Source organism: Cnephaeus nilssonii (assembly GCF_951640355.1).
Source record: "Cnephaeus nilssonii genome assembly, chromosome: 6".
Taxonomy (NCBI): domain Eukaryota; kingdom Metazoa; phylum Chordata; class Mammalia; order Chiroptera; family Vespertilionidae; genus Cnephaeus; species Cnephaeus nilssonii.
Genome location: NC_137077.1, coordinates 51,723,585 through 51,735,794, shown reverse-complemented (window position 1 = coordinate 51,735,794; position 12,210 = coordinate 51,723,585). Strand labels below are relative to the sequence as shown.

Below are 12,210 nucleotides of genomic sequence, written 5' to 3'. Positions count from 1 at the left end.
CATCCAAATAACGTCGTTTATGTATCCTCTCTGTAACTCCTTCATTCCCAGGCTCTGTTCTGAGGCACTCAAACCCCACACCTTTTAAACATCACCTTCTCAAACAACAACAGCTCCCTTTCTGCCACCCCCATTTCCTACTCCCCCCTCTGCACGCAGGAACACACGCACCACAGAATCAGTCAGACCTGGGCTCTGTGACATATTCAAATATAATCATTCGTTCATGTGTTCCTTCTTTTATTTATTGAGTGCCTATTATATTTCAGGTACCACACTAGACTCTGACGAAACAAGATGGGCAAAAATAATCCCCAACTAGGTCCTTGCTCCAGCTCACCTTAATGACCTTGAACAACAGCTTATGACATTGAGCCTAGACCTTGAGAGTCCTGAGTGTGTACCATGTGGAGAAAGAAGAGAAAGGGGTTGTGTCTGTACTATCCCAAAGGAAGAGGAAGGTTATGTCTGTAAAATTCCAGGATAAACTGAAGCAGAGAGAAGAGAGTGATATTTGTCCTTTCCTGTAACCCCCAAAGGAAAAGATTAAGCAGAAACCAGAGTGGTAGAATTTTACCGCTTGGGTGGGTGTATCAAAATGAGGAACAGGTGTATCAAAATGTTGGCGTTGACCCAAATTACAAGCTCCACAGGAACAGGGATTGTGTTCATTTTATCCAGCACTATATCCCCAGCATCCAGCACATCACATGGCACACAGGAGGAAATTAATAGTTGTTGAATGAAGGAATGAATGAGCTCAGGGTAGCAAACCAATCTCTGCTCATAGTTTTTCCTGATTCCCAAAAAGACATAGAAAACCCCTTCTACTCCTACTGACCTTCCCCCTCACTCCTGAAAGCCCTCTGGTCTCAGAGAAGTCCATTCCTTCATCTTAGGGTGAGAGATGCTAAAAACCATCCTGGTCAACCCATCAACTCCAGATTGCCTGCCCCAGCCTCTCTCACGTCTCAGCTTGAGTCTGCTTAGTTAGGAACATTTTCCTGCTAGGTAGAGGTGAAACCCCACAGTTAGGGACTCTCCAGCTCATATGCTCCAGATTCTGGATTTATCTTTGGCAGAATGCTAGTGTGGGAACAAAATTCCTGGATGCCCTTCCCAGAAAGAAATTTCCCTGCACAATTATATTATATCGCTTTTAACCAGAGGCAAAAACATCAGGCCTGGACTCCCTGAAGAGAGTCTAGATGTTCTAGATTAGAAATTAAAAGGGTATAGGGGGGAGGGGAGGGCATAATGGATACAGGATATGTTGAGTAGGGAAATCAAAGCCTTTATAGATAGATATATAGATATAGATAGATATAGATATAGATATAGATATATAGATATACTCCATCTGCTTTCATTTCTATTCAGTATCCAGTCTTGAGATAATTATGTTCATCCCACACCCCCACCCCCTATTTCCAGACTAAACAACCCCTTCCCACTCAAGCCCATTTGGGAACAGGTGGTGATTGGGGTTGGGGGAAGGTGTGTTCTATTTCCACCTAAAAGAAAGAATGCCTTTTTTGATCAGCTCTCAACCCTGAGAGTTAGAGAGTTCCTCTCTCCTACCCTAGTCCTAAGTCCTTTTATTTCCCTTCCTCTGATTGGCAAAGCCTCCCCAATATTCAAACAGGGCCAAATCCAGTCACCCATCAACTTGGGATCTCCCTTGATACCAAGATCTTTCTCTGCTTTGAGGACGTGAAATTGGGAATCTGTCTTGGTGGTTAATGATGAGGAGATGGTACTTTTCTGGGTACGTTATTACACATAGCTAGCACCCTTAAGGTCCAGATTGCTACAGTGAGTGAAGACCAGAATAACCTAATCAATATAATTAGTGATCCTTGTCCACCATCACCTCCGGTAAGGACATGTCAACTAACACACTTCGTAGGGGCAGCGCCTCGGCTCCCTTCTTTCCCCAGATTCCGATGCCTGCTCCGGGGATCCTCTTCTCTCACCATTGAGAGCTTCTCACCTCAGAAGAAATAGCAATTTGCCTCCAGGAAAGACTTTTGGCTAGAAAGGGAGATGGTAACCTGGAATTGAGGCTGGGGAAGTATATGATGACCCCTAGAGCTATAGGGGAGGCATCCCAGGATACCTAGAATTCTCCCATTTATGGACCCTGAGGCCCCTTTTTTGCCTTTCAACCACTTCCTTACCTGTCCCTCTTCCAACCTTAGTTACTATTAACAGTTACTAGCACAGTTTTCTAACAAGAATCAACCAGCGCTCCTCCCAACAAAAATCAATTCAATCCGGTTTTCCATTCTTCATCCCGGCGCTCATTCCAAGGCTGCGCTTCAGAGAGCCCGCAAATTGCATTGGCTGGAGGCAGCAAAGGGGGTGAACGGCGAAGCACATTTGGATTCCAAGCCTTGTTACCACCATGCCTCAGTTCTCCCTCGGGCCCCTCTAAGCAGCTAGTATATACACCGGACCCACCGCCCAGTAAAAAGGCATCATCTTATTGCCGCATTGAAGTATTTTTTAAAACAACACAATCATAAGCATCTAGCCATCTCCTACCTCATCTCTCCCTCTCGGCCAGAGCCCAGAAATGGAAGCTTCAGTGCTCACTACTGAGGATACTGGAGAGGAAGTGGGTTTAGGGGCTATGTTGCCTGTATTTCCTCGTTAAACATCTACAGCCTCTTTCCTGGGCCCATGGGGGGGTCATATTAGGGAGAGGAGCACCTTCCCGTGTTCTCTGCTTAAGAATCAACAGACTGCGGGGGTTCCCCACTCACGGCTGACTGGGAGGTCGGTGCGTGGCTTGTATCTGACCAGATCCTCTCTTTCTCTGCGGAGCAGGAAGAAAAGTTCCTCTCCTCCCTTGGGACTTTCCTCATTTATTCCTCACTTATTCCTTCCCACCTGCCCTCATCCTGCAACAATGAGAAAAGATGCCTAAATGAGCTTGGAGATCCTAGGGGAGACCCAACAGCAACAACAAGGCTTTGACAGTTACCTTGCCCCTATCAGTCATTCTTCACCTCCCTGCTCCCAGGTAGGGACCCTACCCTCCTCCTCCAGATCCTAGGTAGGGGTTCCACCACTTCTCCAGATCCCAGGAGAAGTGCAGAGTGGGGCTCCAGGCCTCAAGAGAACGGAGCAGCTCAGGTATGGGGGTCCCCAACCCCCACCCCATGTAGGATGCAGGAGGCAGAAGCCACCAATCCCAGCAGAGAGGTACATATGACCCACAGGTTGGCACTAGAATCCCCATGCACGGCGTCTGCAGCTGTGTGCAACCATTCTACAAACATCTCGGTGACCCTCAGACACTCATGCACATACATGTGATGTGTCTCACATCTGCACAACCCTGCACAGGGATACGTGTGAGTCAGCCTGGCGCCTCCTGAATGCTGCCGGTCTGCAGCCCTGCCACACTGCACCGCACATCCTGTGCCGCCTCTCCGCGCTGCGTGTCACCGGGGGTCCACATCGCTAGCTTTGCAACTCCTAAACCGGCTCTACCCGGCCAGCCCATGCCTTGCACATGTGGCCTGGCCACTCGTGTCAGAGCAGCTTATTTCCTTGCACCTGCCAACATGTGTGCCGGGGAAAAAAATCCACCAGCCCGACTCCTGCACCCCCCCCACCCCCTTTTCCAGGCGCCCTGAGATCCCTTCCCCCCAACTCCGGGCCGGGGACTCACAGCGACCGAAGCTTGATCCACATCTTCTTGCTGGGGGCTGACTTCAGCTCCAGGGGTGACGGGCAATCCGACTCCAGCATCTCGGGAGGGCTGCGAGGGGACAGCTCCATGCTCAGCCTCTTTCTATGGAACAGAGGGAGGAGACAGCACCGCGGCTCAGCCTCAGCCCCTAACCGGAAGACCCTCACCCCCAGCCCGGCCCCTTCCCACCTGCGGCTGGCGTGGACCAGCCAGGCCGGTATCTCTAGGCTCGGCCCAAGCTGGCAGAGCTGCAGTTCCTGCGGCTCCTCCTCTCCCGCTGCCCAGCCGAGCTCTGGGCTCCCGGTCCAAGCTCTCCGCGCCGCCGCTGCCGCGCGCAGCCGGAGCCGCCTCCTCCGTCTCCCCTCCTCCCCCGGCCGGTTCCCCCGCCCTCCGCTCCTCTCCCCTCTCGTCGGCCTGCCCGCTCGTCTCTCACTCCTGGCAGCCACTCCTCCCCGGGGAACGATTGGAAGCCGGGGGCTCACAGAGACAAAAGCGCCCGAGGGCGGGCGCGCGCACCCCGCGCCCGGGAGGAGAGGCCGTGCGTGCCCGCCGCGGGGGGATGTAAGTGCGTGTTTACCCGGCGCATCGCAGGCGGCGGCGGCAGGACTTCGCTGTGGGTGTTGCGTGGGTTCTCTTGTTGTGCGTTTTGAGTTTCTGTGTACGTGCGTGTGGGTTTCATGTATTCGCATGTGCCTAGTGTCCCGTGTGAGAGGCGGTAGGGACGGGAGTCCGCCTCTCTCTGCCTGGGGAGGGGGGTGTGGCCTGGCGCTGGCCGAGTGAAGCCACCACCATCAGAACCCAGCCCCGGAGGAGGCTCCCTGTGGGCTCCAGCCTTTGAAGAGAAAAGTTCAGGGTCTGCTCTGAGTTGCATGGTATCCCACTCCTTCTTGCGGTTAGCTCTTTTCCATTTGCTTGGTCTTCCTGACATGTCCTCCTCGCTGTGGCCTTCCTGCTGGTGTCTAACTTCCCTCCTGGCCGCGGAAGTTTCTCCAAAGTTTAAAGCTTTCCAGAGAGAATCCACCAGAGCAGGCAGCACCACGTCTTCTTTTGGTTAAATATAACTCCATAAGGGCCAGGAAATCATTCCCAATCGTTCATCTCAGCCCCTCCTGCAGGCTTTCCAGATTATTTCCTCTTAATCTGTCTTCGGTGAAAGAAATCTAGTGGCTGGGGGCCCAGCACAAAACAGCCTAGCTGCTCAAAACACTTTTAGAATGCAGGACCTGGAATTGAACTCAAGACTTTGTAACAGGACAAAGCCTCTTCCATCAAACTGAGTCCTACTTTGGACTCTGGCAGGAACCACCCCAGCATTCCTTAGAATTGTTCCCCTTAATGACCACCTGCTTTGGCATTGGGGAAATCCTGTGTACACAGAAGGTGGAGATGTGTGCCCTAACTAGTCCAGGATCCCAGGGTGTGAGTTTTAATTCCAAGAACTCTGGCGATTGGAAGGAGGGGTGATCAGGAGAAGATACTTACTCCGTTCTAAATATTATGTGGAGGCTCCCCCCTTCCCAAGCACTGGAGTAGGAAAAAAAAAAAAACGAAAAAGAAAAAAAAACACAGAAGTGAAGTGACAGGGTGAAGACTCCCAACATTCGAGAACTGCCTTTTAGGCAGCTAGGTTAGGCCGGGCCTGCAGACCAGCAGGACTGGGAAGTATCAGCAGAACCAGCTCCCAGAAGTACAGAGACAGCAGGAGATGGCAGAGGCAGAGATGGAGAAAACTCTGGAAGAATACTGGGACTCCCCCGTCTCTGTCCATCTAACTTCATCGCACACACCCTTCCCCTCTTGCCAGGAACAGTGCCAGCCAAGACATAGCTGCGTCTGAGATCCCAGTCAGACTCCTACACAATCCAATTCTCAAAATTTGAGAGTAATTGCAGTCCTTATCAATTGAAAAAGAATGAGCTAGAGCCCTGGCCAGTGTGTTTCAGTAGTTACAGCATCGGCCGGCACACTGAAGGGTCTCGGGTTCGATTCCTGGTCAAGGGGCACTACCTGGGTTGCAGGTTCAATCCCCGGCCCTAGTCGGGGCGCATGTGGAAGGCAATCAATCCATGTGTCTCTCTCACATGGATGTTTTTTTCTCTCTCTCTTCCTCCCTCCGTCCCACTCTCTCTAAAAATCACTGGAAGAAATATCCTAGGGTGAGGATTAACAAGAAAAGAAAATTAGGATTAGAACTAAAGAGATTCCCAAATTAAGCAGGTATTTTCACGTCAACACAGTGGTATATCCCACCCCTGCTCTCCCAGGCCCCCATCTTCTAACCCATTTTAAGAAAAGAAAAATTCACACACCCCCAAAACTTATTTGTAGCCCTGCCAGCATGGCTCAGTGGTTGAGCATCGACCCATGAACCAGGAGGTCACGGTTCGACTCCTGGTCAGGGCACATGACTGGGGTGGGGGTTAGGGGGCTTGATCCCCAGTGTGGGGCATGCAGGAGACGGCTGATCAATGACTCTCTCATCATTGCTGTTCCTATCTATCTCTCCCTCTCCCTTCCTCTCTGAAATCAATAAAAATATATTTATTTTAAAAGTCACTTGTAAAGGAGACTTTAGACTCCATCTAGTCCAGTGGTCGGCAAACTCATTAGTCAACAGAGCCAAATACCAACAGTACAACGATTGAAATTTCTTTTGAGAGCCAAATTTTTTAAACTTAAACTTCTTTCTAACGCCACTTCTTCAAAATAGACTCACCCAGGCCGTGGTAGTTTGTGGAAGAGCCACACTCAAGGGGCCAAAGAGCCGCATGAGGCTCGCGAGCCGCAGTTTGACGACCACGGATCTAGTCTAACCCCCTTCATTTAACAAATGGGAAAACTAAGCCCAGAATAATTATGTGGTCCCACAGAGAGTAAGCTACAAAGCCTGGGCCAAGTCTCCCAACCTTTTTTCTAGTGCTTTTCCATTCTGTGCTCTTTCTCTCTTTCTCTAGTCACCATTCCTGGTGTCTAACCTCAACCCCATTCCTCTTACAATCCAATCCCATTTCTGTCTTACCCTCCCTCTAGACAAGGTATATGTGTTCCATTCATAGGCTTAAAAAACCTGCTATTCTTCTCTCCCTGTCTTCTCCTCCTGTCCCCTGCCCCCACTTTTCCCAGGCTCCTCTGCCCAACCTCCTTCCTCTCCTTTTCAGCTTACAAACTGCCCCTGCTCCTTGGAGACCGTGCCTCCTCACTCCCCTAACCCCACAATCCTTCCCAACAAGCTCTGAGTTTGATGGAGACCAAAAATGACATGTTGGCAGTGGTGACGGATGGATGTGATCTGCCTCCTACGGGAATGCTATTTCAAGGGGAGGCCTCACAATCCTCTCCTTCCAAAGTGACAAAAGAAAAGCCTGCAAACTCAGCTCAAGTTAACTTCTGACTTCCTCAACCTGCAACCTGGCCTGCTGCTCCAGCTTCCTATGCAGGTGGGAGGGAGAGTGCTTGACAACTCCTTGAAGTGTGGGGGCTGCGGGGGGGTTCATCTTCATCTCCTTTGATGACAGGTACTTAGGAGGAGCAGGAGGCCCTGTGGGGAGGAGGACTGGAAGAACACTCTTCCCCCCGCGCCCCCCCGACCTCCTGAGTGCATCTCAGCCATGTGCCAGCTTCTTCTCAAAGTGAAACTTCGTTAGAGAAGAACTGATACAGGCATGAGGGCCAAAGGTTAAGGAAGTCTTGACTTGAGCTGGGATCTCCCTCTCCCAGGTACAGCTCAAACCGCAGCTGGGCAAAGTGCCAAAGATACACCCCCTTGTCCAGGCCGCAGACCCACTGCATTTAGAGGCTGCCCTCACCTGCCCACTGGACTGAACACCATCGTGTCTTTTTTTTTTTTTTTTTTTTTTTTAATTTTATTGATTTTTTTACAGAGAGAAAGGGAGAGAGATAGAGAGTTAGAAACATCGATGAGAGAGAAACATCGATCAGCTGCCTCCTGCACACCTCCTACTGGGGATGTGCCCGCAACCAAGATACATGCCCTTGACCGGAATCGAACCTGGGACCCTTGAGTCCGCAGGCCGACGCTCTATCCACTGAGCCAAACCGGCTTGGGCACCATCGTGTCTTTATTGCCCAAAGGAATGGGAGCTCCTCGGCAACATCTCGCCACAGGCCTGGTAGGGAGGATAATTCCATCTCATTGCTGCAAACAAGTTAATGGAGATTGTAATGAAAACACTGCACTAATGAAATCGCTGAGGCTACAGCCTACTCTGCCTGCAAGACAAGCAATCAAGGTCAGAATTTCTCCCTGATACTCATGTCTCAGATCCTTTTAGGCCTGAACAAAGCAAGTTGGGGATCTGAGAGCAGAAAGAAGTTCACAGTTGATTGTGTCCTGGGCTGCAAGGGGTCAGAGACCATCCTGGCCTAGAAAGCAAATTGCCTAAAGTGCTGATAGGTCCTGTTACATCTAGGCATTCATCTTTTGTTTCAAGAGGGTAAGGCCATCTTGTCCTAACCTTCTCCTATGTTTGCTTGTTCTAGGGTCTCTGGATGCTGACAACTAAGTCTTCCCAGAATAAGAGGCCGTCTGGACAGGGAGAAAAGGTCTAGGACTGAGTATCAGACTCAGCTCCCAGGTCTACATGTGCTGCTAACCATGACCTTCATTAAGTCATTTAACGTCTCCAAATCTGTTCACTGGCCTGAAATAAGGAAGCCTCCCCTGGCTACCTTGCAGAAATATCATAAGGATGCAAGAACACTTTGAAAAAAGTATATGTGGTAGAGAAATGTATGTGTAATTATATGTTTATAAAAAATATTATGACAAATGACATTTTCGAAAAGAGGAAAGATTTGTGTTGCCAAGGGTTTGGGAAGGGGAAGAGGCTGCAGGAGGGAAGTGGGTGTTGTTATAAAAGAGCAACATGAGGGATCCTTGTGGTGTTGGAACTGGTCTGCATCTTGATCGAAGCGGTGGATACACAAACCTACACGTGAGACAGCTGCACAGAACTAAATACATACACACAGAGAAATGACTCTAAGTAAAGCTGGGGAGATCTGAATAAGCTCAGTGGATGGTGTCACTGCCAATATCCTGGTTATGATAGTATACTATCGCTTCTGCAAGATGTTACCATTGAGGGAAACTGGTAAAGATACACAGTATCTCTCTGCATTAGTTCATTGGATTAACTATTTCAATATAATTTTTTAAAATATGTTTTTATTGATTTCAGAGAGGAAGGGAGAGGGAGAGAGAGAGAGATAGAAGCATCAATGATGAGAGAGGACCATTGATTGGCTGCCTCCTGCACGGGCGCCCCTCCTCCCCCCGACAGAATATCGAACTGCGGCCTCCTGGTACATAGGTTGATGCTCAACACTGAGCCACGCCGGCTGGGCTCAATATAATTTTTAATTTAAAAAATAAAGATATTATTTCTACCCTCTATTCCCCTGCAGCAACTTGTCTTCCGTCCTCTGGGAGGCTCCTTTTAAGCAGTTCCACATGTAGATGAAAAAGGGGTCTCCATCTCCTCAAGATGATGATCCCAGCAAAGACATGTGTTTAAGAGAGGTTGTTCAGCTACTTTTGAGCCTTCTCTTCCGCATCAACTTTGCCCTCAGTCTCAGTAGGCCTGACCCTGAATCACTCCTTAGAACATAATGTCCTTTCCGCTGCAAGGAAGGACAACTTGCTGAGGCACAAAGCAGGATCCTCTGTTGCTTCTATCCTAAAGAGCAGACAGTTGTTGCTAAGAAAAACTTGGGTACTGGTTATGGGTGCCAAGTTTTAAAAGTATGGACTAAGCCTGGGTCTCGAGAAATAAAAATCAAACATGCATATAAAGTCCAAAAACAGCTATTAAATAGCTTTAATAAAAGCCAGATGGTTTTGCTGAAAATCAATAATTGCTTCCCTTTTATCGTGGAAGTCCTAACATGACCCTGATTAATCAACTAGTTATTTGCCATTCCAACCACTCTATACCTGTTACATCTATGATCTGTTGCTTCAGCCTCCCTGGCAGTGGGTGCACAGAAGTGATGCAATGGAGACCACTGTTTCCTGCCAAGGGGTTAACTAAATCTAGTTTAGTGCTATCTTGAACGCCCCAGGCTTTGTGACACTTGAAATTCTAATTAGTGCAGAAAAGGGCTAAGTTGAAACAGCTTGTACTCCCTCAAGTATACCCACTCTCAGGGCTCTATAACCTAATGAGGTCTGTGAAATTTAAGATCTAGAAGAGAAATCCCTGCCTGGAGCAACAGCTGTACCTAAGACAACAAGGGGATTTGGGTTAAATCAGTCCCTCCAGATATAAGGAAGAGTATCCAAAATGGTCCAGGAAGGAAACCACATGACTCTGATCCAATTTGTTGTCATGTGACCTAGAACTACCTAGACTGACCCTCTGCTCTGGGTTTTGGTGATGTCAGGAGGGGTGAAAATTAAGCAGATGGGAGAACTTACTTGTTACCCACAAAGTGTGTGGGGCAGGTGAAAAGTTTTGGGGTAGTAAATATCTCTCATTGCCCATGTAGGCAGGGGAGCTGGAGGCAGAGGAAGAGGCCTATGACTCCTAAAAGTGACCCCACAAAGGAAAAGAGGGGTTCCTTTGCTGTGACTTTGCAGTAGGAACAGGCTGAATATTTGCTGAACACTTTTGGAAAAGGAAGAGAGGAGATAATCGTCCTAATGAATGTGCAGGAGACAATAGCAGCTCCAGTGGGAGGATTATAAGCTCGTTATGGTTTAATATGATGATTGATCATCTCCGTCCGCCTGCATTATCCTACAATAGTGATGAAGGTCGTCGGAGAAACCCATGCCAGTCAGAGCTCAAGCTCTACTCACCAGGAAACAGAAACATATTTTGTACTCGGTTTTTTCATTGTAAAAATCCACACTCTTGGCCCCATGCCCCTACTCACTGTCCTCCATTCCCCCAGCCCGCCCCACTTCTCGATGATTTCTCGCCCTGTACTATTCATCCATATGCCTGTTCATCTGCTCTGGCTCCAGACCCCACCCCTTGATAAAATGCCCACAGCTTCCAGTATGGCATGGGTGTAGGCAGGTCCAAAGGGCCCTTCAGTGGGCACTGGCCAACACTCGGTTCAGGTGGTAGGCCCGAGACACCTCCCGATAGGCATTTCGAAGCAGAACGTAAGGGAAACAGGACTCCAGCATGTCCAGGGTCAGAAAGGAGGACTCCTCCACCACCTGGAAGAGAAGGGGCCAAGAGATGAGAACCTCAGGTAGGGCATACCTCTGTGACACCCGTTCCTCTTCAGTCCCCTGGGCCCTCTGAGGCCCTCCCAGTTACAGTGAACAGGGTTCCAAGTCACACTTCCTGTTTCCCCCCACTTGGTTCAGCTCTAGGAAAGTAATGTGGCCTCTTCACCTCCATTATAATGGCCCCTGTCCTCCTCCTCAAGGTTATATGAAAGGCTCCGAAGCAGAAGGCAGGAAAGAAACGCTTCCCCTGTGGCAGAAAAACCCATTCTCTCCTGTTCTGGAGGCTAAAGCATATGTAGGTGGGCAGCACAGATGCAGGTAAGGATGAGTAAAAGTGATAATGACGAAGCTTGGCAGGGAAAGAAAGAATGGCTGTTTCAGGCCAAGAAAGGGGGGCCTGGAATCCCCAACAGTCCTCTTGTGCTGGGCCTCGGTGCCCTCCCTCCCTCAGTGCAGTGCTTGTGGAGCAGTAAGGATGCTGCATAAAGGAGCAGGCATGATTAATTAGTTTAATTAGAAGCTCATGTTCTGTGGTAATAATCCCAGCAGCCCCCACAGCCAAGCAGAAAGATAGATCAAGATGCCTGGATAAGACGGGGTAGGAGGGCATATTAGCAAAGAGCTGTGCCACCTAGCCTTGGCTGGAGGGTCCCCGCCTCTGAGGAAGGAACAGGGTGTATTTCTTCAGTACTCTCCTCATCAAGAGGTTTGGGACTAAAAGACACACTCTGGAGAGAAGTGTCCCATATCCTCTGGCAATTCACACAGATGGGGCCTCCCCAATATGGCTGGTGTTTCAAGTCCTGAAAATCCACTCAGAAAAGAGAACCTACCATATCTACTCTAACATGTTTCTGTCTCTGAAGTCCTTTTCAGGCTTTAAAATGTGTAAGGTCCTGCTATTCTCGAGCACATGCACACACAATACACACAACAGCCCCAGAAGAACAGACATTACAGGCTGAGGGGAGGAAATCTGCCAGTAATACGGTGGCTCTGGTCTTAGGTTGGATAAAGGAAAGAATTTTTTGCTAGGCAAGACTTTGAAACCTTAAGCCAGACAGAGATCAGATCTCTTTTCAGGATACAACCCTCGGGTACAGGGAAATGAGTGACAGCTTCAAGAAGGATTCACTGGCCCAAGACTTCCTATTCTTTGCTCCATTAAACACAGAAGATAACAGGGCTCCTGACTGAAGAGATTCATAGTAGTGAAAACAGCCCTAGAATGAAGGCCAAGAAACTTGTAGTCCCAAATCTGCCCATATATCTTGGGGGAGACCTTGAATGTCATCTTTCT

The 12,210-nt window shown here is 49.1% G+C and overlaps 2 protein-coding genes across 2 annotated transcripts in view; both read right to left on the bottom strand.

The window, feature by feature from the left end:
* The window catches only part of PDE1B (phosphodiesterase 1B), a 28,039-nt gene extending 24,019 nt beyond the window's left edge, over positions 1-4,020 (bottom strand). Inside the window, exons 1-2 of the mRNA XM_079775067.1 lie at positions 3,893-4,020; positions 3,683-3,805 (exon numbers count right to left, since the gene is read on the bottom strand). Of these exons, the coding sequence (XP_079631193.1) occupies positions 3,683-3,792 (110 nt within the window). The 5' untranslated portion in view covers positions 3,793-3,805; positions 3,893-4,020. The remainder of the gene's footprint in view (positions 1-3,682; positions 3,806-3,892) is intronic.
* A 4,913-nt stretch (positions 4,021-8,933) lies between these two features.
* Positions 8,934-12,210, bottom strand: part of NCKAP1L (NCK associated protein 1 like) — a 43,801-nt gene continuing 40,524 nt past the window's right edge. Inside the window, exon 31 of the mRNA XM_079775431.1 lies at positions 8,934-10,895. Coding sequence (XP_079631557.1) covers positions 10,764-10,895 — 132 coding nt within the window. The 3' untranslated portion in view covers positions 8,934-10,763. The remainder of the gene's footprint in view (positions 10,896-12,210) is intronic.